General features: G+C 32.8%; 1 protein-coding gene across 2 annotated transcripts; it reads left to right on the top strand.

Annotated features, from left to right (window-relative positions):
• The first annotated feature begins 17,941 nt into the window (after positions 1–17,941).
• On the top strand, positions 17,942–23,204 carry LOC150030289 (uncharacterized). 2 transcript variants are annotated; one of them, XM_090309852.1, is made up of 7 exons: positions 17,942–18,927; positions 19,810–19,947; positions 20,337–20,677; positions 21,196–21,940; positions 22,032–22,128; positions 22,206–22,260; positions 22,688–23,204. In XM_090309852.1, exons 1-7 carry the CDS (start codon positions 18,405–18,407, stop codon positions 22,748–22,750), a joined length of 1,962 nt encoding a protein of 653 aa, XP_090165978.1. In that variant the 5' UTR covers positions 17,942–18,404; the 3' UTR covers positions 22,751–23,204. The 2 variants fall into 2 exon arrangements, with proteins under 2 accessions (XP_090165978.1, XP_090165979.1); XM_090309853.1 differs by having other exon boundaries at positions 17,970–18,927; positions 20,355–20,677.
• The last annotated feature ends 1,372 nt before the right edge of the window (positions 23,205–24,576 follow it).

Genomic DNA, 24,576 nt, shown 5'->3' with positions numbered 1-24,576 from the left:
CACGAACACGAGCACGAACAAGGATACAATAGATAGACCATGTCGGGGTCATCCTTATGTGTACTAAAAAGTCAGTTACGCGGCCGGATATTTCTATAAAAAAAAAGAGAAAAAAATTGTTACAAAACAAAGCTTTTGAGAGGAGGAAATCTACCCTTTAAGATTACTAACGGGTTGGTGAGATTAAAAAAAAATATTTTGTTGTGTTCCCTTGGGTTGCGCTATAACTCCTACAAAAAAATAGTAAGGGGGCCAGTTAGTAAAAAAAGAGAGAAAAAGATAAGAGAAAAAAAAAAGAAAAAAAAAACCTTCTGGAAAAAAAAAAGAAATAAAAAAAACATGGGGAAAAAATAGGAAAAAAAGAGAAAAGTGTTGCACAAAAAAAAAGCAAACAGAAAAGAAAAAGAAAGCAAAAAAGAACTTTTCTAAAAAAGAAAAAAAGAAGAACAAAAAGGAGGAAAAAACGAAATTTTCTTTTAAAAAAAGAAAAAAAGGAAGAAAGAAAAATGGAAAAAAGAGAGGACGAATTTTTTGAAAAAAAGAAGAAAAAAAGGGAGAGAAAAAGAGTAATAAAAAAGAGAAAAAAAATAGAGAGAGAGAAAAGAGGCGGAAAAAGGAAAGGGCGCGGAGCCCTAGGGCACCCCTACTGAAGTGCGCGAGGAGCCCTAGGGCACCCCTACTGAAGTGCGCGAGCCCGGCGAACGGCGGCACGAGCAACAGTGGCGAGCCCCAACGAGCCTTGAATGTCGAACGTTTGTGGTGACCAATGTTTGCGACAACCAGACGAATGGATAGGCTTCGACAACGATCAACGTTGTGACAACCGAACAAACGAGCGGGCGGTGGACTTCGACTAGCGGACGACAAACGCGACTTCAGCAAGGTCGATGGCTCGGCTCGGTTGACGGTTTAGGGCTGCGGCTCGCCGCACAGCTCGGGCTGTCGCGCGTGGCTCAGCTCAACATGGCAGATTGGTCGGCTCCTATACGGCGGCTCGGAGTAAAAAAAAAAATTAAAAAATTAAAAAAAAGAGGAAATGGGGAAGTTTTTTTTTCCCTCTACCATTGAATGACTGAGATGAAAATGCAGAAAGCTTTGAGCCCTATTTATATGGGCTCCATTGAATCTAGAATTCAACCAGGAAATCTTAGATTTGGTCAAATCTAAATTTTATTTGGTTTAAAAAAATTGTTTTCAAGCCTAAGATCTTATCTTTGATTATTTTTCCATCCCTCATTTTCTATAACTTTTGGCCATGCACAAACCTTTTTATTAATCGCGTTTTCGCTCCAAATTAAATTAAAATGGGGATGAAACTTATTCCTTTATTTTAAATTCAAAATTTATGAGCTTCATCCCTAGGACAGGAGCTCAAGGATTTTCAGAAATTTTGCCATATTCCTAATTTTTTTTTTTTAAACCAAAATCTTAAGTTTTCATCTCCAAATTAAATTAAATTGGGGTGAAACTTGAATTTTTATTTTAAACTCAAAATTTCTGAGTTTTATCCCTAAAATCAAATTAAATGGGGGACAAAGCTCAAAATTTTTCGAAAATTTGGCCATATTCCAAATTTCTTTCTTAAAGCCAAAATCTTAAGTTTTCATCTCCAAATTAAATTAAATTGGGGTGAAATTTGAGTTTTTATTTTAAACTCAAAATTTCTGAGTTTTATCTCTAAAATCAAATTAAATTGGGACAAAGCTCAAAATTTCTCGCAAATTTGGCCATATTCCGAATTTTATCCCAAAATCGAGTTAAACTTATGCACTAAACTTATAGTTTGACTAACACGTCAATTGAGGTCAAATTCAATAATAGATATATTTGGATTTTGATTCCAACTTTATACTTTTCTAGATTCATCCACCTATATATGTACATAAATCTCGAAATGGGATATTTGTTGAATAAGAAATTTTGGACCAATCACAAGCTACTACGTCATTTACTAAATTAATGATGAAATTTCAAATCAGTAAATTTAGATCAATTAGAAGTTGACACATGCCCCGAATTGAAGTTGAAGACAACTTTTGGTGATGTCACGTGGTGTCATCATGACCTTGAATCAGGTAAAATTAATTTAGCCCAATTTGATATAATTATTTGGGCAAAAGTCCAGTTGAGCCCAAAATTAGGCTTAATAAGGCCTAAATACCAAAGTAGGCCAAGATCCAAATAATTGGACCCAAGGGCTAGGCCCAAACCCACGGGTCCACTAAACCCATGGGTCAACCAGGCCCAAACCCATGGGCTAGTCAACAAGTCCATGAAGCCCATCAAAGAGTCCTATAAATAGAGGAACTCTTCTCATTTCAATGGGCAACAATTCTACATTCAGAGAGTCCAAAGAGAATTCATCAACAAGTAGAAGATTCCCAAGACTCTTCTACTTTAAGAACGTTCGGTACTTTTCTTCTTCAATTCAAGCACATTCATCCAACCGAGAGAGAATCAGAGGATCAAGTATTAGAGATCGAACCATATCGCATCAAATCAACATCAACATCAACACCAACTCAAGTTCAATTCCATGAAACAAGTTTCTCTTGAAATATCGTGTGAACACACATATAATTAATTCCCTCATTTGATTTGAACAATTCAAATTAATTCAAAATTGATTATCATTTAATCCTTGTTGAGCTACAGAGAAGACCTCATGGACTTGTAGTATGAAGCTCCAATGGTACCTAGATAATTAATTAAACTCCTTTAATTAAATTATTCAACATCTATTAACTGTCGGTCACTCCATTAAGATCGACAGTTGTACTCTTCGCACTACAGATATATTTCTATGTCTATTGGATTAACCATTCAACAATGCGATAACCCTTAAAAAATTGCTCATAAGTATAGCTAGGTCAAAATTACCGTTTTTCCCTTACAGTTACATCTAACTCCTTAAGTACCACTGATCCCTCTAATAAACAATAAGTCATAGTCCAATTATGACCAAACCCTTTTCAAGCTAGGAGAGAGTGTGGCGTCACATTGTTCAAGCCCCAGAATCAGCCCTTAAGGGAGTAATTTATCTACTTACCATGACATTAAAGAAGGAGTGAATTTCGTCTTGTGTAGCTATGTTCCCAGCTCCCCAATCAGACGAATCTCTAAAATGGAAGGCTTATTGAGTCGGTGATCTTGCCACTATCACCCATATAAATCAAAGGACCACCCTCATAGGTAGGAGTTCACAACTCACTCAGGATTCAGGTCATGTCATCTATGGTCATCATGGGGAAATGTAAGTCTCAATTATGAATGATGTTATATAATGAGACTAGTCATTTCGTGGTCCAGTCTTATACAAACTCCTTTGTATAGAATACCCTCGCTCACATGTCTCTACATGAATGATCAAGATCAGATCATTTGTAGCACTTTACAACAATTGTAATATTTATAAAGCGAGTTGTACTCGTAGTGTCACCAGGATAAGGTATCCATACTTGTTCATCTACTACAGACCATTTAGTTTATCACTTAAACATGATCCACCTGTATGTCTCTACATACATGTTTAAGCTAAAGGAACCTGTGAAGGCTTCACAGCAGAAGCAGGGGGATCAGTCCTAATTTTATTTTTCACAGAATCACAATATTTTATAGAATAGAACAAAAATATGCATTATAAATTTTAAATGACAACATGCTAAAAAAAACATTGTAATTAGGGAAGAAAGAGGACTTACCCTTGAAGTCAATCTTCTTCACGTCGTCCTTCGATCCGGTCATGAACTTTTCAATCTTCCAATCCGAAATCCCAAAATGGGCACCAACACTAGAGAACCTTATGTATTCTCTTGGGGTTGAGAATTCAAACAAAAGTTATGGGTTTTGTTTAAATTTGAGAGGAGGAAAGGAAGAGAGGAGGGAGAAGAACACTTGCTTTTCTTCTCTGCGTTTTCCTAGAGAGAGGAACCAAAGAGTGAGAGTTCTCTTTTTCAAAAAATAGAAATTGTGGAAGTTAATCCCCCCCCCCCCCCCCCCCCCCCCAAACAATTTAAATTGTAAAAATAAAACAATTAAATTTAAATTAATAATTATATATATATAATCAACTAAGTACTTATTTGATCCTCTAATGAACAATTTGTTTGCGATCTAATCAACAAATAGAATCCCTCTCGGGCCAATAAGAGGACGGGGCCCCTTGTTCAAGACCTGGAGTTAGCACTTAAGGGAACAACCTCTCTATTATATCTGAAAATGAGTAAGAGTGAATTCCATCTTGCAATCTATGGCCCCAGCTATCTACCCGGTCTTACTCTTTAAAAGGGAGGCTTATTGAGCTAGTGTTGTTGAGTCAACCTTCACTTATGCAAATCTAAGGATAATCTCAAATAAACAAGAGTTCATAGTTAGGTTAAAATTAAGGTTAAGTTACCTAGATCGTCATTTTGAAATAGTCAGTCTCAAACAGTAAACAACGTTATAAAGTAAGAGTGACTTATTTCTTGGTCCAATCTTATGTAAATTCATTGGAGATAATAAGAGTAACTAGTATGGCAACGTTTAAAGTAAGAGTGACTATGGGGTGCTGCTGGGCATTGGTAGATCGCTTGGAGGGTTCCGTTGCGTTGAGTTTCAAAGATTAAAGATTGTCTTCAACTAGTATGGCAACTCATCTCCCTTGTTTATCTTGTTCATAGCATGCCGTTAATTAAGATTTGTTTGCATAACTGTACGTTTTGAATGTACATTGTTGTATTTCGGTCACTGTAAGATCGGAGCGATCCGAACGCGCCATGGAACTCTTCGGTAAGAGATCCTTCAAAAACAATGTGTATCATTACAAACAATGAGACTTTGGGAGAATTATGACACAAATCCCAACAATTTTAGGGACGCGGGAGCTAAAAATAACATATTGAATATATTATTAATCTCCCAGTGAAGCGTTCTAACATATCGTATATGTTATTAGATTCCCACTGAAGTGTTCTAATAACATATCATAAATGCTACTAAACTCCTACTGAAATGTCTTAACATTTGTTTTGGGTATATGTTTACTTAGGTTTGTTCCGACTAATTAAACAATCTAAGTCTAGATGTTTAGTAAGTCTAGGTGTTTAGTAAGTCTAGGTGATAAACCAGTTTTAAAACCTCACACCACTCATGTATTGCTCATAAAACTGGTTAACAACACTCAATTATTCGGCCATAATCCTCAAGTAGGAGGTTTTACGTAAACCGTCAACTTAAATTCCTCTAGCATTGGACAGGATTATATACCAATTGAGTTTGTAACCTAAGTCTTATAAGATAACGACCTATTTTAACTATTAAAACAAGTGGTTAACCTACATGAGTATGCATCTTATCTTTTGTTATGGATTTTAAATGTCTAACCCAATTTTATAAGAACTTATATAACTTTAGACATGTTGTACATCCATAACATACATCAGATATCTCATGATTTAATATAACACTTATATTAAAACATATGAAACCCTAAACATGTATTATAACACCTTATAACATACTTTCAATGCATGTAACATGCTTCCTATGGTGGGATTTTAAATCTATATGACATACTATATGCATATACAAGATTTATTTAATTATAGCATACATCACATGCATAAATAATTAAACACAAACTGATACGGTTTTAGTTTTGGCATTTTCAAGCAAACGAAGGCCTAATTATTACATAAAACAACCAAATTTGGTTCCAAAACACTTCTGAATCGCTCGAACCGCCCCGAATCAGATCTGAACCTCTCGAACCGGACCTCTAATGCTTAAAATTAGGCTAAACCGAGCTTAATTAGGTCGAACCAGTCCTCTTTGACCCAAACCGATTCACTTGGACCATCGGTTTGGGCTCAGGCATGCATGCTGGGCTGGGATGAACAACATTGCAACACTGCATCCCAACGTTGCAACGCCACAGGGTCATCTTCAAAATTTGGGCTGGAACGAAAAATAGCATCGTAACGCTTCAAACACAGCGTCACGACACTGCAAGGTAGTGGCTGAAATTCCAGTTTCTGCTGCTCGACCTTCTTCACTTCTTTCTTCAATTACAACTTAATTTCAATTCTAATGACTCCAATCAAATTATAGACACTTAAGCACACATTAAGGCCCATCAATCAAGAGCCAATTATAGGAATTACAACATAATTAAAGAGAATTTAATGCCAAAATTCAGAAAAACCATATCAGTTCACCATTTTCATATAACTTACAAAAAATACCCACCAAGTCAAAATTAACTCGAATTGAATACTTAAAAAATTCTCTGATACCAATTATTGGTTTAAAAAAACACACAGTAGAAGAAAAATGGACCATTAAGCATTCTAATTCCTCAATTTTGACTTCAAATTAAACATATTCATCAACTATGAAGAGGGTTCATTACATAACTTTGAAAATCCTCTTTAATTTCAAAATTCAGCTGCAATCTTCTCCAATTCAAGTCGTGGACCACCATTAGAGCTTTTCTACTATTCTCTAGGAACCTTAGATTGAGTTGTGGGACTCAAAACAAGCAAGAATTTAGGGAATTGTGTGGAGAAAGTCACTGGTTTATCAGCTTGATGAAGAACATTTCTTCAGCCTTGAGACATCAGCCAAATTCCAGCATTTGCATTATATATTCCACTCAATCAAAAGTGTATTAATGGAAGAGCTTCATGCAATCCGAATGCATGAAATAATTCCAACTCCACCTTCATTTTTAAGCTGTTAAATAGGAGTGGGAAGTGACTAAGGTGCTAGGTTTTTTTAAATGAAAAAATCCCACATTTTGGGATTTTTTCATTTTCAATTTCCTTTCATTTTTTCAAATTTGAAAAATAAAAAATCATTTTTCAATTTTCAATTCTTTAATTAAAATTGAAATTTAATAAAAATTTAATTCAATAATTAATTTTTCTAATCAAATTAATAAATAATAATTAATTAAATAATTTAATTAATTCTATTAATTTAATATAAAATATTATATTAATTTATCTCCAATTTCGCTACCATGAATCCTTATTCATAAAATTAATATTTAAATCATATTTAAATATTAATCAATTCTCCAATTCTGTTTAATTTCAAAGTTAAACGTGTAATTATATCACATATAATTACTAATTCCCTTAATTCGAATTTGAACGTTTCAAATCAACTTATCACGCTATTCTAATATTTATTCAGTTTATGAGCTAGTAAAGGACCTAATGGACCTATAGATCATGAGCTCCAACGATCCGAGACTAATTGGCTTAACTTTTTACACTGAATTAACCCTCATTCATTAACTATCGGGTCACTTCACTAAAACCCAGTAGTTGCACTCACCTCACTGTAGATATATTGTGTTCATTGGATATAACCATAATTAGTAAGTTAACCCTTCACAAGTTGTTCGTAATAACGGTTGGGTCAAATGACTGTTTTACCCTCGAGATTACAATTGTTCCTTAAGTTCCACTAATCCTCTAATGAACAATTTGTTTGTGATCTAATCAATAAACAGAATACTTATCCGGCGAATGAGAGGGTGGGGCCTCTTGTTCAAGACCTGAAGTCAGCATTAAGGGAACGACCTCTCTACTATCCTTAAAAATGGGTGGGAGTGAATTCCATCTTGCACCCTATGTCCCTAGCTATCTACCCGGTCTTACCCCTGAAATGGGAGGCTTATTGAACCAGTGCTGTTGAGCCAACCCCCACTTATGCAAATCTAAGGATAATCCTAAATAAACAGGAGTTCATAGATAGCTCAAGATTAAGGTTAAGTTACCTAGGTCATCATTTTGAAATAGTCAATCTTAAACAATAAACAACGTTATAAAGTTAAAGTGACTTATTTCTTGGTCCGATCTTATGCAAATTCATTGCACAGGACGCCCCCACTTCTCATGTCACCACATGAACAAATCAGGAATACTTCATTTGTAGCACTTTACAACTCCTTGTAACAACTACAGAGTGGGCCGCATCTGAAAGTGTTACCAAAATAAGGCATCAAATCTTATTCGTATACTATAGATCATTTTGATTATTTACTCGAACCTGATTCACTCTCATGTCTCCATATAAAGTTCAAGTACTCATGTAATAGTCATGGATCTTTTAGTTTATTGGATTTATTTCTAAAATGAAATAAGCAATTCATATATTCAATAAGAACTTCATTGAGTCAAACGTCAATAATAACTTTATTAAATTTCAGAATAAGTTTATTGTTTACAAGCCACGAGTTTTAGGACATAAAACCCAACAATACATATGTTTTGTTTGTTATATACTAAAAAGTTTTATTAAAATCAAATTACTATAAAGGACGACTATAAAATACTCTAAATTAATAATTTAAAATAATGGTTGTCAGAATTGGTCGTTTGGGGTGGTTGTCGAAGGTGGCCATAGGTGGTGGTGGTAGGAATTAGCGGCGCGTCGATGGCCGAAGTTAACCGATGGTGGCAATCAAAGGTGGTCGCTAACGGTGGCAAGAGGATGGTCGCCAGAGTTGCTTGGAAGTGGTTGCAAGGTGGTGGTGGGCGAAGGTGGTCGCTAAAGTTGGCTGATGCGGTGGTCAGATGGTGGTAACCACAACAACATGGTGAAAGTGAAGGAGAAGACTTTGGGGCGTTTTGGTAATTTTAAGAATCATACAAATTGGGGAGAGATTGACCACTAAACACTTAGAAGAAACTTTTAAGTTAGTTCTAAATGTTTATTCTAAACTAACTTATTTTATAAGCTCATTTTTCCAAAGTCTATTTTAAGTGGTTACTAAACACTTTATTTTTTAATACATATTATAAATATAATATCTAGTGTAGATATTCATAACCTACATAGGTTACAAAATTCCATAACCTCCATTGAATTTCATATTTCAACATACACCATTCCATGTCGTATAAATAGTAGCATATGATGCATTAGTAATACACACTACAATTGACTTCAATTTTTCCCTCTACTTTCTTCTCTTTTCTTTGCTCTCTAATGCTCTTCTTTTGTTTTTGTTTTGTTCTTGCACATTTCTTAAATCTTATTCTACAGCACGAGTCTCTACTAGTTTGAAGATTAATGTCAATTTATTAGAACGCCGAGAATGTTAAAAGATTTGATAGAATTTTCTCTATATTTTTCAAGGTATTTAAAATTTAAAGTTCAAAGATGGTGGGTATAATTATGCTTTAATTGATATAATTTTATATGTGAAGTATATTTGAAATTAATTGATATTTTGCATAAAGTATGTGATTTAGTTTTAAATCTCATCATATTAAGTATGTTGATAGTTTTATTTGTTTCTATTGCAATTGTTAATCGTTATGTTTAGAATAATATATCTTTTATCTATTGTGAGTACTTTGTTTATTTTATAATTTTCATTGAGAATTGTCATATCTTTCTAAACTTTTTAAACTAGGTGATAATTTTAGTGTTTATTGCAGCCTCTGTTCTTTTATATCTCGTAATAATTTGTGTTGGATTGGTTCTGTTGAAAGTTTCTCTGGGTAATTAATCATGTTTTATTGTTTATGCATTTTAAATGTTTGTGTAGTTATATTTGAGAATTTTTATTGGGGAAGTTATCATGGACAGGTAATAACGTTATAATTTCCCAAAAGAAAAACTGATTATAAATTCAGTTCTTCTAAATAATAATATCTATTTTATTTCTTTCAAAAGATTCTCTCAATATAATATTTTCTTTTTATCGGTTAATAGTCCTTTTCAATAATATGGCTTTATTTGTTAAGATTCTCTCTTTTTATCTTCAAATATGACTAGAATAAATATAAAGATTATCTAATTAATTTTTAATAAGATTATAAATAAAGCTTAACAATTCACTTGTGTCCATTAATTTATTAATTAACTGTTAATTAAAAGATTAATGAATTAGAAATGGTATTTAAGTTGATAGTAAGAAAACACCTCTACTAAGAACTAACGTGAGAGTTGAATTGGTCAATTTTTTGTTTGCTGGTTAATATTGCAATTTATTTGATTGTCGAATATTTAAATTATTCTCATGTGGATAAATTTGTGAACTTAAGTTAAAAATGATTGTATATATTTTGTTAAATTATCTCATGACATAGTTTATGAAAGTTATGATATAATAGTTAATTACACTTCCTAAAACTAATTTTGATTTAATGCACCTGAAGTTATATGAATCAATTAGTGCTGATTGTTTTATTTTGCACTTATAGTTGCACATATTTTAAATTTATAAATACTTACAAACTAACAAGCATATATAAAATATGTTATGCTCTTGCATTAGCAGGTTGAGAAAGAAAGTTTAACATTTATCAAATGTCGTTGAATAAAACGTATGAACATAGGTTTCTAAAAAAAAAAAATCAATATCATTCTCTAAAGTGAACGTTGCTATATTTAATAATTTTGGTCAGGATCATGTTAATAAAAAAAGAAGTAATTATTCTATTAAACCATACACATGTAATATTTTGAAGAAGAATTTTATTTTTCAAATGTGATATAAAACATACATCGATCTTGTATCAGTCATGCATTAAAAGTCTTTTTCAAAATTAAAATTATCAATATGTGTAATCTCTCAAAGAGATAACTTAACCTTTTTACCCCTTAAATATGGTATTATTTGGATATTACAAGTTCCTTAGAATCTCCTAAAAAGATAATTATTCTTTTGGACCCATTTGTATATGATATATTTGAATTTCTTTTGAATTTCTTGAAGGGAATAAGAATAAATAATATTTATGTTTTTCATATAATACATCTATGCATATTATACTCAAAAGTAGACAATACATTATTCAAAAAATGCTTGAAGCGAAAAATCAAATATGATATTAAATCTAGTAGACTTGAACAAAGATTTTGAAAAAAAAAAAAAAAAAATATTTTGTCCAGAAGAGCAAAATTTACAATTGATATCCTTTATTCTCTTGTAAATTAAGGAGAAGTTTAGTAAACTTAAGGTATACGTTGTAATAGGTACAATTTAGAGATTGATAAAAAGAATAGTATATGGTATTTATATAGTATATCTATTGTCTCCTATAGGAAATGCATAGGAGTGTTAAAAAATCTAATGACCCAAAAACTCGATCAACCCAACCCACCTTATACAATTTGGGTTGGGTTATCAACTCGTTTGGATTGTATTGGGTTCAAATAAACGAAAATTGTAGGGTTAATGAGAAGAATAACGGATTTTAACTTTTCATTTGTAAAAATAGCAATTCATCATTTCATTCATAAAAAATGGCAAAACAAATTAAAAATAAGAAAATAAACGAATTTATAAAAGTCTAAACTACCCTAGCCCTACAAATGAAATTGCAATTGACTTATTAAAAAATATTCGTAATTACATCGTAATTAAAACAAATATCTAGAGATTATAATTGGCTAAGCTTTGAGCATTGCACCGACCTCTCCTCCAACAAAGTTGCCGCCATTTTTCTCTCCAAAATCGGCTCCTCCGCCAACAATGGTGCGATCCTGAATAGAATCACGACCTTTGAATCTATCATCACAACCATAATTTCCTTCATTCTACTACTTTTTAAATACGATTGGTTTGTTTCACTCTGTACTCTAAAATTTTCAAACTAATTAAAAAATTTGATATTTGATTGTATACAATTTTCAAACTGATTAAAAAATCAAAATACAAAAATATAAAATAAGTTAAAAAAAATTTAAAAATAAAACAAATAAATAAAATGATATTTGAAAAAAAAAATATGTTTAGCTTTAATATTTGAAAAAAAAAAAACAATAATATGATTTTTTTTTATTTAAAATATGCGAGATATTTTAGGAGGAAATAAGTATGTTTGATAAAAGAAACATGCAAATAATAAATTAATTACACTATGAGTGTTTTATAGTCATAAAAAGTCTTTTGAAAGTTTTTTGCAATATTTTTGATGAGATAGTTATGTGATCTACAAATATAGTTTAATTAGTCTCCAAACTACGCCCAAAAAATACATTAAACTTAAAAACAAATACACTGCAATTGAAAACCAATAACTAAACCATCTACATTACTTTTGAACTTACCTAAAACTATGTAACGATACTTTTTCTTATTCTAAACCCAAAATATCACTTTAAAAAGTGAGGGTTAGATAGATAAAAAATGTATCTAAATAAAAGCATTCATGAAGAAAGTCACCAATGTAGACTGGAGTATGAAAATTCCAATTGAAAGTCGTCAATTGAAATTACTAATCAATTATGATATGGTGTTGATGTCAAACATGAAGATCTCATGAACAGAAGAGAAACTAACAATATTCAACAATAGTACATCCTTCCTTGATCGAATCTGTCAAGGTAGGTTTAAGACCCCAAATGCCACCACTTTCCATATGTTTGGTCTACCTTTTCACAATTGACTCGATAGGAATTACTTTGGAAAGATGAGACTTTGCAACTTGAACTCTTGGTCTATGGTCAATTAAGTCAAACCTTTCATCTATACACCAATGGATTTGATTGATGAAGTCAATCCTCCAAAGTAGACTTATCGTTGATTGAGAACACAAAAAAATAAAATCAGTATGAAAATTGAAAAATTAGATAAAATAAAATTTGAAATTAAAGATAAGATCAAACATGATATTTGGAAAAAAAAGATTATATTCGATTTTTAAAAAAAGATTACATTCAATTTTTAAAATTCGAGAGTGTAGGGAGTAATTTAGGAGAAAATCAGTATTCATGCTAAAAAATTGTAAATAGTAGAATTAGTTGCAACGTAATTGAAAATACATATGAGGGCATTTTAGGGTTAAAGAAAAATTAATTACACTATAATTCGGACGTAGGTTTTGTAGTTATCAAAGATCTTTTGAAAGTTTTTTGTGATACTTCCAATGAGATATCTATGTGACCTACAAATAAGTCTAGTTAGTCTCCAACCTCCGCCAAAAAATACACAAAACTTAAAAGATAAATACACAAATACACAACAATTGAAAATCACTTAACTAAACTATCTACATCGTGTTTGAACTTACCCAAAAATTCTGTAACAATACTTTTCTTGGTTCTAGACCAAAATATTTAGTTTAGAAAGTGAGGATTGGACTGATAAAACTTTATCTAAATAATTGTATTCACGAAGAAAGAAATTGATTTATAATGGAGTGAAAATCCCAATTAAAAATCGTCAATTGAAATTACTAATCAATTATGATGTAGTGTTGATGTCAATCGTGGAGATCTTATGAATAGAAGAGTATTCGACGATGGTACATTCTTCCTTGATCGAATCAATCTAAGGTGGGTATAAGACCCCCAAGGCAAAAAGCTTAATACCAACACTATCTATATATGTTTGAACTATCTTTTCACAATGGCTCCATAGGAATCACTTGAGACTTTGCGACTTGAACTATTGGTCGTGTCGATTAATTAGACTTGTCGTCGATTGAGAATAAGAAATAAAATCAATAAGAAAAAGATGAAAATTGAAAAATTAGATGAAATAAAATTTAAAATTGAGAATAAGATCAAATATGATAACTGAAAAAAATACATTCAATTTTAAAATTTTGAAAAGGTACGGAGATAATTTAGGATAAAATCAAGATTCATGCTAAAAATTTGCAAAAGGCAGAATTAGTTGCAATGAAAATCCAGATGAGCGAGTTAAACAAAAATGGGAACAAATGTGAGAGTGTATTTGTTATAAATTTGATGAAATTTTAGTTTTGTTATTCTTCCCAACAGAATCTTTAAAACAAAAAGTAATATGATTCAATTTTTTTTTTTTAAAAAAACTAATTAATAAAAATGAGATATTTTTTTTTATTCCACGTTTAAAACAAATTTACAATAAAGATAATCATATAAATTTTTTTAAAAACATATGATTGAATCATTTAAGAGAACATATACCATAAATATAAACTAATATAATATAAGATTTGAAAATCCAAAATAAGATAATCATGGAAACAATTTAAAAATAAGATAATATGATATTTTAAATTTCAAACCAATATTTGAAAATTAGTTGTAGTAGAAAATTCAAATATTCAAACTAACTATTAAATTTGATACAAAAATTCAAAACAACATCTAAATTGAGAGATTTATGGAAAATTATTCCCTTGAAATAATGATGTTAGTTGGAATTGAAAATCTGTTGGGATATATAGTTGAACAATTAATTACAATATCACTAATACAATCGAATTAATTACACGGCAGACGATAAGGGCATTTTAGGATTTCAAAAAGTTAGACTCACGTGATATCTATGTTTTGCTATAATTGAAAAGTACTCTGTCTTTTGCTATTTTTCCAAATGATATTACTATTATATACCTAATTATTCCAAAATTGTATGGGTCATGGGTATACCTAAAATAACTGAAAATAACTCAAACTAACTCGAACTTATAACTAATTTAAAAAAGTATGTTGTTTTTACTTATGATACACCTACTTTTACAATTTTTATTTTATTTCATGATTGTGTCGGTTAATTTATTCTCAAACAATTCTTAAAAATCATTTTTAGCACTTTGGAAGAAAATTTTTATAATATAAATTGAAAATGAGCTATTAATTTAATTCATTATATAAAAATAGTTAAATATAATTTTTACATATTAATATATTACTTATTTTTAAAACAAACATTTAATGACCCGATTAATCCATCCCAACATAAATGTTTCATGGTTGGTTTGGGTTCATTATTTAATAAGGGTTATTTGTGTTCAATAAATTTACAAGTCGAACAATTGGGCTGAGTCTAAAAAAAATGTTTCATCCCAACCCATGAATACCCATAGAAATGCACGGAGAAAAATGTCTGCTTTTCCTTCTAAATTGTGTTACACATATGTTCGTGTAGTTGAAATATATATATAATAATGAATCTGAAGGTCATTAATCCAAATATATTTTTATTTGACATGATGAATCATTTTGGGTCAACCGCGAACATAATTATTAGAAATATATATTGACATCCATTGAAAAATTAGAAGATTCTTCCATCTAATAAATTGTTATGGTGGTTTGTCCTCAATAGACTAATCATCAAACTCTCACTAAATTGAAATTGAACTTCTCCTATTTTTTGAACGAATTCGTGGTTGTATATCTGGACTTATTAATTCATCAAGTGAACTATTTAAATATTTTATAATTTTTTTTATGCATCCAATTAATGGTCACATATGTGTGTACTATCATTTTAAAACCTTATATCTATAAGGTTAGTTGCTCAAACAGTTGAGAGTCCAATTTCATGGTTTTGAAATTAAAATTTTTGTTTTGATAATGCTAGGAAGTTTGCATCCCAAATATTTGATAATTGATTGGGATAAATGTTAAATATTTTATAGCTTATGTTCAAATAGTAAAGCTTCTAAATCTAAATGGGATCATGTTATTGTGTATGCTTGATACATGCCATGAAATGTATGTTTTAGGCCTTTATTTTCACACTTTTACTTAAGAAAAATGAACTCTTGCATGTGTTTTTTCCCTAAATTTAGTCTTAAATGGATAAAATGAGCTCATGAGGAACTTGGTTGGCTTAAAAGATGATATTTACTGATTTTAAGGAGTTTTGTGAACTTTGGCAAGAGATTTTGATCAATTTGAAGAATTTTGTTCAATGCGGCCGCATCATTGAGCTTAAATTCGACCCAATTAATGGATTTTGCAGTTTTCTCGTTCCAAGCAGTTGTTCTACCTTGAAATCATCTGGTGAACTCTCAGAGTTTGAATCTCGACCCTCCTTAACCAATTTGAAGCTTATAAAAGAAAGGGAAGCTCATTATTTCAAGGGACAACTCTCCATCCATGAATTCATCATGATTTTCCCATTATTTTTGCCATTTTAGGTAGTGCCCTTGGACGACTCCTCAGCTTCTCAAGCCAGCAACCTCAAGAATGAAAATTTCTTTGAGGTGTGACCACCCTAGGTCATCTCATCCTGTGAAAGCGTGAGGTTAGAGAAGATTCATTCTTGAAAAAGGATAATCAACCTAGGGAAAGACTAGGAAAATTGAGGGTTTGCCTCAAGGTATCTTAGAGTTGTATGAAAATTAAAATGATTTCTAATTCATTAAAGTTTATTATTTTATCATTAGTCATGAGTTAAATCCTCATAGGGATTCAACAATGTGGATGCCCTAGGATTGTTATGGCTTAAGCAATGTTACACTTCATGTCACCTTGTTTTACGCATTATCTTTGTTGAACTTACAGATAAGATCGGTTGGCCATTTTAATTTAGCGATCTAGTGGAGTCCTAATACTAAGAAGGTTAGGGTGTAAACGGATGTCACAAAGAGATTTGGGACTAAAAGCCTAGAGATAGGAATGTCATGTTGCCTTAGAAATAAGAGTACCATAGGATAAAGAAACTGAACTTAAATTAATCTAAAATCCAGCTAATCCTGCTTAGACCTACTAAAGAAACTTGACACAAGACCAAATAGGAGTAGTTTTCTGTTCATGTGTAACTCACTATTCTGATAGTATGCAACCGTATCACTTAAGGAATAACATCTTGTTTATTTATCATTATTTGTTAAACTGCCCATTGGTTACTTCAGTTTCATTGGTCCATAGTCATAATCAATTTAAAAGTCGACCAATTCTGTGAGATTCAATATTTAGAATACTCCAGGATTATTACTTCATCGATAGTGTATGTTTTTTCTTGGATCTCAATCTATCTATATTTTTATCACTCATACACAGTTGGTCGATCAAGTTTTTGGGGTCATTGTCGGAGACTAGCAATTTTTTATCTTATTAATGACTATGTTGATCAATGCGACCACATTGACTATATTTCATTAAAAATCTAACTCTTAATCCTTAGTTGTTTTGCAAGGAGTAGTTGGTGAATGAGAAGAAGGTACTGCCTTTTTAAACCCGATCCTAAAATAGAAAGGGACCTATCATCCAAGAAGACAAGAACAAAGATGGGAACGTCAGGAGCAAAAAAAAGTTGAGCACACAAAAAAGTCTTGTAGAAGTCGCATTTGTCAACAGATTCAAGTGGACCCTCTTGTAGTTGATCCTCTTAACCCTCCCATGAATGGGGGAGCAACAAAATGACGATTGTTAGAGTCACTATTCCAATAGAACCTGGCTATGAGTTTTATGAATTTTAGAAATCAGACCCTGGGAGCCTAAAACAATTCATAACATAGAAAGGAATGGCTTGAATAATAGCTTTCACACGAATCACCTCCAACATCGTAATAATTTTCATATTCTGTCTTTTATATAACTTAGTGTTGCTCTTCGATTACAAGGCACAAATGAAGGGAGACCCAAATATCTCTAATAACATAGCACTGAGTTAATACTAAAAATACTCTAGACCAAATGTTTGGGATAATGTTGAAGTATTTCGACTAAAAGAAATCACAAACCTATCAAGGAGAATCCTTTCCCTCGTATTTGTCTTACAAAATAAAGGCTATCAACAAAGAAAAGATGTGAGATTAAAGGTCCATATTTTTTAAAATTAAACCTCAATTGAAGACTTATTTTATGTCAATTTAGTTATACTTAATCTGATAATTATTCAAGAAGAATTATCTCTTTATTCACTATATATACAAAAAAAAACAAATACTTATCGAACCTTGAATTTTGCGCTAAGGTAAAAATTAAAATGTTTAAAAATGAGAGTTGTCATAATGTTAAATTTTCATAGAGATATTTTTACATTAATAGATTCAAACATCGTTATAAAGGATGAATTGATATTTTTCATTATATCATAAAATATTTTCACAAGGATTAAAAAATGTCATTTTTGAAATTTTAAAGATCTAGGTAGCATACAACTAAAAGTATATTTTATCCTAAAAAAATCTTCGAATTATAAAAAAAAAAAGACGCTAATATAAATATAATATAACAATAGACAGGTTAACCTACTTTAAAAATCACAAAATATTTATTTGTTAATATAATATATAAACCATAGATATATTTTATTCATATTTTCGTCGAATGAAGACTTCGATAATTTTTCTATCATTTAACATTTTAAAAATGGGTTGAAATAAAGGTGACGAGATTTAGGGCTTGAGACGAACAACTTGTGAATTGGGTGTGCAATAAATAAATTAATTGCATTCGTGTGGTGAAAACTAAAAGCAGAGCAGACGCGAGAGATTCAGAAGCCAAAGGGATTTGTTCTAAACGCATCTTCTTCTTCTTTGTTCGTGTTCTTCCGAGTTTCGATTCAGTTGCCTATGGCGGACGCTACACAAGATAAGCAAAGCAACCAATCTCACTTTTTTCTACAGTGAACCCACTTCTTCTCTTTCTTTCGTTCTTTCAATCGCTGTGTGTGGATTCTGGTATTTCCCATGCCAAATTATTCGCGGATCCATCGCTAACTCTTCATGGATGCTCGCCGAGGCTCCCGCATCGTCAACCCCAAAGTTCGTCAGGTCGGATTCTTCACCCTCGACGCTCCTAATTCCCCCGACCGCACCCTCTCCGGTCCCCCCAATTGTCTCCCTTCTCAACAATCCCTCTCTCCTCCCACCAATTCATTGTCTCCCGTCATGATTCCCCCTCCCCGTCATCTCTCCGATAACCTTGCCTCTCGTTCTGCTGTTCTTCCTGTTCCGGCTCCCGCTAATTGGAGGAATTCCGCCGATCAGATCCCCGTTGGCAGTTATAACCCTTCCGAGACGCTGCTTGCGACGTCCCCTATGGCTTCCCCTTCCAGTAGAATTGAGGATGAAGAGCTGGAGATGTCAGAGGATTCTTCCAACTCCGTTTGGTATCGCCGGAGCGGTTCTGGGAAGATTGCCTCGAGCTTTCCCGGCGTTGGAATCCACATGGCGGCTAAGTCGTTGGAGAACTCGCCGGCGGTGCCTCTTCAGACGTTTGAACCTAATAAGCCTGCTGGAGTTGCAGGTAATGTTGCATTGCTTTGTTGGTTGGAGTTTAATCTTTACTCTTTCCCCTTTTTTCTTTGATGCGGGGTGGTTTTATTTGTTCAGTGTGTGCTAATTTTGGGGTTGTACTATTCTTTTCTGAGTGACAGCATTTTAGTGCAGTATTGACTTTATGCATATCATTATTACACTTTTTTGCTGCACATTTATTTTTCATATCAATTGGAAGATGGGGCTTGTGGCCGTGTTTTCATTTCCTGCACTTTACTGAATCCACTCGATGTCTTCTTTTGTTTGGATACATCCAGTCTTTATTGGCGTGGCCTACAAGCTCTCCTAATTTCCTTAGACAATTTTTGATACCCATCTCTTCAGATTGAAGGTCAGAACTTCATGGTTCAGCGGTGTTAGAGCGATTTTTTTTTTGGTGTTTATGGATTGAAAGAAACTAGGATTGTGATGGGAGGGGAGGGACTTTAGTGTTTGTTGGACTGGGTATGGTTTTTTTCTTCTTCAATTAGTTCTCTTTCTAAACATTTCTGCAATTGTTCCTGGCTGCTATCCTTGCCAACTGGAGTGTGTTTTTGATCTCCTTTTGCCTTTTAGGAGAACATTGGATTATTCTTGTTTTCTAGATAAAACTAGCAAAATATCAGTAGTATGTATTCCACTTTGGGTTGGAATTTGTCATTTCTTTCTGATTCTGACATACTTGCATTGCGTGGCTATAGTACCCAATTTTGAACTCCATAGATAATGACGGCCCAAAAGATTTTTTTGAGTCAAGGATTACAAAGGGATAAAAAAGAATGAAATTCAACATGGTCGTGAACATGCTTCCGTACTTTCTCATGGATCTGTCACTGGGATTATTGATTTCTAATTTCTGCTGGTCTTGCAGAAAAGAATGGAGGGCCATCCACGGAGGTACAGAATCAACAACCACCACCAAATTCTAAACCCCTGAAGGCAAAAACAACAAAGGCTGAAAGACGAGCTCTGCAGGAGGCACAACGAGCTGCAAAAGTCTCTGCAAAAGGTTCAATTTCCATTTCAATCATTTTAATTGTACCTGGAGCTATATTGTAGTGCTAATTCTTCAGAAATGCAAATCTGGCTTGTAAGGAAGCACCCTTTTGAAGCTAGGAAATGTAGAGGGTTTAGTGGGTTCAATTTAGTGCAGATATAAGTTTAAGTATTTGTAGATATTGGTAACTCCTTGCCTTGTGCACTTAAAATTTCTAGTGCTTGGATTAGCCAATTTCATGAAATTTTCGACTGGTCGAACTTTTTGGTTGTTAGTGCTAATAATTATCCTTTTCCTCTTTCTTTGGATATTTATGTTATAGAAAATTTTCCAAGAGCTTATATAGTAACTAGTTCATATGTTTATTTATTTTGATAAATGGTTTACTGGTTTAATAAAAGGTGAGGCGAATAAGTCAGGTACTGCTCCTGGTAAAGCTATGAAGCAGCCTGCGGCTATGAAAGATAGCACTGCCACACCTTCGGTTGCACCTACTGAAAAAAGAGGAGGTGATCGCACATTTGATAAAGAAAGGAAGAAAGATGCTCCCCCTCCACGAATGCAGTTTGATGATAAAAGCAGGGTAGAAAAGGCTAAAAAGCGAGCAGTTTTCAACCAAACTGAAGCTAGAAATAGGGTTGAATTATTTCGCCATTTGCCACAATATGAGCAGGGAACTCAGTTTCCTGATCTCGTGTCAAAGTTTTTCCAACTTGATCCCATTCATCCTGCCATTTACAAGGTGGTTTTTTTTTTAATAAATTTTTAAACCTTTATTTTTTATATATATATTTTTATTTGGGGAGTGCTAAGTGGTTTGTAATTTACTCTTGACTGGAAATTAGGACAAGTACGGAATCTGTTTAGTACAGAAGAACTTGGATTAATTGGATGATTTGTCCAGACTTGAAGAAGAATACAAATAGGAAGAGTCCACCAGAATGAAAAACCTCAACAAGATTCTTAGTCTTCCCAATTCAAATGAAAAACTCATAGCTTAGCCCTGTTTGATTAGGACTTTTATGTTTTCTGATCCACATTGATGGTCAATGGCCATAGTTTTATTTATGGGCCACCATGCACTCGCAACATGGTAATTTTCATGTATGACTTCTTTGTAATTAAACACTTTTTTTCAATTTTTCTTTTTTGGTGAAATAATTAATTAATGTCTCATATGCTTATGGTTAATTTATAATACATATCATAAATTTGCTGCTACTGTTTATCTAATTTAGTTGCCCATTTATACTTTATCAGGTTGGTTTACAATATATGGCCGGAGATATATGTGGAGGCAATGCTCGTTGTATTGCTATGCTTCATGCATTTCAACAGGCCATCCAAGACTACTCAACTCCGCCACAGAAGTCTCTGGGTAGAGATTTAACTGCAAAAATTGGTAGTTACGTGTCATTCTTCAACGAGTGCAGGCCACTATCTGTTAGCATGGGAAATGCAATTAGGTTTTTGAAAAACCGCATTGCCAAATTACCATTGAATCTTCCAGAATCTGAAGTAAAAGCTACACTTTGCTCAGATATCAATCGCTTTATCAATGAAAAGATCATAATTGCAGATGAAGTCATAGTTAGACATGCTGCTACTAAAATCAGGGATGGAGATGTATTACTCACATATGGATCATCATCTGCTGTAGAGATGCTCGTATTATATGCTCATGAGCTTGGAAAAGAATTTCGTGTTGTGGTGGTGGATTCCCGTCCAAAACAAGAAGGGCAAGCATTGCTTCGTAGGCTCATAGCGAGGGGCCTAAATTGTACATACACTCATATAAATGCCATTTCTTACGTGATGCATGAAGTAACCCGAGTTTTTCTGGGGGCTGCTGCAGTATTATCTAATGGAACTGTATATTCAAGAGTGGGAACTGCAGCTGTTGCCATGGTTGCTAATGCATTCCGTGTTCCGGTCTTAATCTGCTGCGAAGCCTATAAATTTCATGAAAGGGTACAGCTTGACTCGATATGTTTCAACGAATTAGGTATATACTATTGTAGTATTATGTTATCTTATATTTCCTTCCAAAAGAAGGAAGAGGGACAATTGTCTGAGCATTTTCAAATTTCGTACAGGTGATCCAGATGCTATCTCAAAGGTCCCCGAAAGGAAGGATATTAATTATCTAGATAATTTGACTGCTAAAGAACAACTGCAACTTCTAAATTTAATGTAAATCGACGAGTGACGTATTATTGCCCATTGTACCTCAAAGTGATGTATTCTAACTTTGTTTTGTACTGTTTCAGGTATGACGCTACACCTTCAGATTACATCTCAATGATTGTCACAGATTATGGCATGGTAAGTCTAGTTCAATCGATATTCCTCTGTCTCTATCTCAGGCACCTGTTCAAACATATACCATTATTCCTACTTCTTGTACTCATGGGGTTAAATTTTTGGGCTCAGTTCTTTGTTTATCTATTTCCCATCACTAACTGCTTTTCTTAAAAACTGTCCCAAGAATTTTGAGAAAAAATTATAAAACCAAAAATAGTAGTTTTCAAAAGGTTTTTAGGTCCTATTTTATCTACTTATTGGTTTCTTATTTCAGATTTCTTTGTTAACTTCTCCCTGTGTTGATTCCAGCTTCTCTCTGCCCTTCTTAATCCTCTTTTACCACCTCTCCCTAGTCTCTATGCATCAGTGGTCAGTCAGAGTTGAAATGGTAAGAGTTTTGGGTTTTGCAACCCGGAGTGAAATTGTTTCTTATTGTTTTGAACTGTAGATTCCACCTACAAGCGTGCCGGTGATCGTGCGAGAGTATCGGAGAGAGCACCTATGGATATAAGGAGGTTGAGAAGGACCCTTCGTGTAAGGAAACTTAGGATGAATGACAGATGCTTGTTGCATGTGATCGTACAAGAAGTAGCCAAAGCATGCTGCAAGGAGTGTTTTTTTTAACTGATCTGCACCTTGATACAACCTTCCATTCTCCCGTGCTTGTTCCAAATTTTGATTTCGGTAGATTAACGGTAACGGTTAGTGAAGAATGCGATTGATGCCTCTCCTTACAGTTCTCCAGGTGTTTTTGTTAGGTTCGAAAGTCGATGGTAAGGAAAGGAACATACAAAATAAATCATGAAATTTGTAGCATTTATTTGAAACAATGATTGAGATTCCCTTTATTAGACTATAGTGGTAATAGGAAATTTAAAAGAAAAAGAAACCATGGTTTCATTTGTGTTGACACTTTGCATGTATGGTTTTATATTACTTATGGAACTTGAAAGAAATTGAATTGATGATTCCGAGTATCATATAAATGCTAATCCTAAGACTAATCTAGGTGAAAAGTAAGAAATGCTTGATTGTTAATTTAAAATTATTTCTATGTTTACTACAACATCCATTTATATTTTTATGTTCCATTCAAAAGTTGTTATATGTATAGACGTATATTACATGTTTAGATAGACATTTTTAACTGAGGAGGTGTGAAAAGTTTTGGAGTGTATAATTTTGAAAATAAGTTATTTCAAAAAAATTTAAGTGTTTGAGAATGACAACAAGTGGTTTTTGAAGTATATTTTAAGTGTAACTAGTTTTTAAATATATATTTTTTTTCTCTAGTCAATTCAAACAACATCGAGATTGGAGAAATTTTTGTTTTGATAATGATTTTATACTCTAGATTTTGTTTACTCTCCCCATAGCCTGAGTTGTTTTCTTATTTCAGTTCTTAATTTTGCTCTATTATTACACTACAAGGAAAAGAGACTATTCCGACGCTACAATCACCTGTCAGGAGATGAATAGTCGGGAGAAAGCCTCTCATTCGATGTTGTATTGTAGACGTCAGGAGTAAGTATTAACTCCTAATGTCGTATAGGGTCCATTGGGAGTTTGTAAAAACTCCCGACACATCTTTCCTACATGTCAGGAGATGGGTTTGAATTGTTGATGTGTTCATTAAGTGTCGAGATAGATTTACTCCTCTCCCCTTCTAGATCTACAATCCGAAAGGGTTTACCACGTGCATTCCTCTCCATCCAGCTGTGCTTCTTCTTCATCGATCTTCGGTCGTTTTTCTCTGTCCAGTTGTGCCCCTCTTCATCAATTTATGGCATTTTCTCTCTATCTCCAGCCAATGTTGTCTCCTTGCCATCCTTGCCTCTCTGTTTCAGCCAAATCTGACCGTCTAGATGTAAGTTTCTCCTCATTTTAATTTTTCGTATGATTTAGGTTAGGTGTTTTTTATTTTTGGTTTTTTGTATCTTTTTAATCTATTTGTTCTACTCTAATTCTTGGATTTAGAAAATGACAAGTCTACTTTGATTTAGAAAGTGAAAATCTATGAGTGTGATTCATGAAAACTTTTAAAAAATTGATGCAAATGAATCTTACGCCAACATAAAATAGAAATACTTTGAAGAGTTTAAGCTTAAGATTGTATCACTTATCTAAATTTGAGGCGCAATGAAATGAAATTTAATTACAATTTAGCATTAAAATTGATTGAACTTGATGAATTTAAGGTAAAAAAATGAACTTTTCCTTGAAATTTAATGAAATTCCTTACATATATGTCAATCAATAAGCAAATTAGGGGTCCAAATATTTGGCTTCGATTTTGAGTGATTGTGTAGGGTTGGTTTGTTTTGTTTAGAGAGAAAT

The sequence above is a fragment of the Benincasa hispida genome, unplaced genomic scaffold (genome assembly GCF_027475165.1).
Source record: "Benincasa hispida cultivar pf3 unplaced genomic scaffold, pf3_genome.v1.1 HicScf340, whole genome shotgun sequence".
Lineage (NCBI taxonomy): Eukaryota > Viridiplantae > Streptophyta > Magnoliopsida > Cucurbitales > Cucurbitaceae > Benincasa > Benincasa hispida.
Note: the sequence above shows the minus strand (reverse complement) of the source record. Positions and strands in the feature narration are given on the sequence as shown.

Bases quoted from the DNA above. Each gene is read 5' to 3' on its own strand.
- LOC150030289 (XM_090309852.1), top strand. From the start codon at position 18,405: ATGGATGCTCGCCGAGGCTCCCGCATCGTCAACCCCAAAGTTCGTCAG. The intron at 21,941-22,031 runs GTATATACTATT...AATTTCGTACAG, and splicing joins GATATGTTTCAACGAATTAG to GTGATCCAGATGCTATCTCA. The intron at 22,129-22,205 runs GTAAATCGACGA...GTACTGTTTCAG, and splicing joins CTGCAACTTCTAAATTTAAT to GTATGACGCTACACCTTCAG.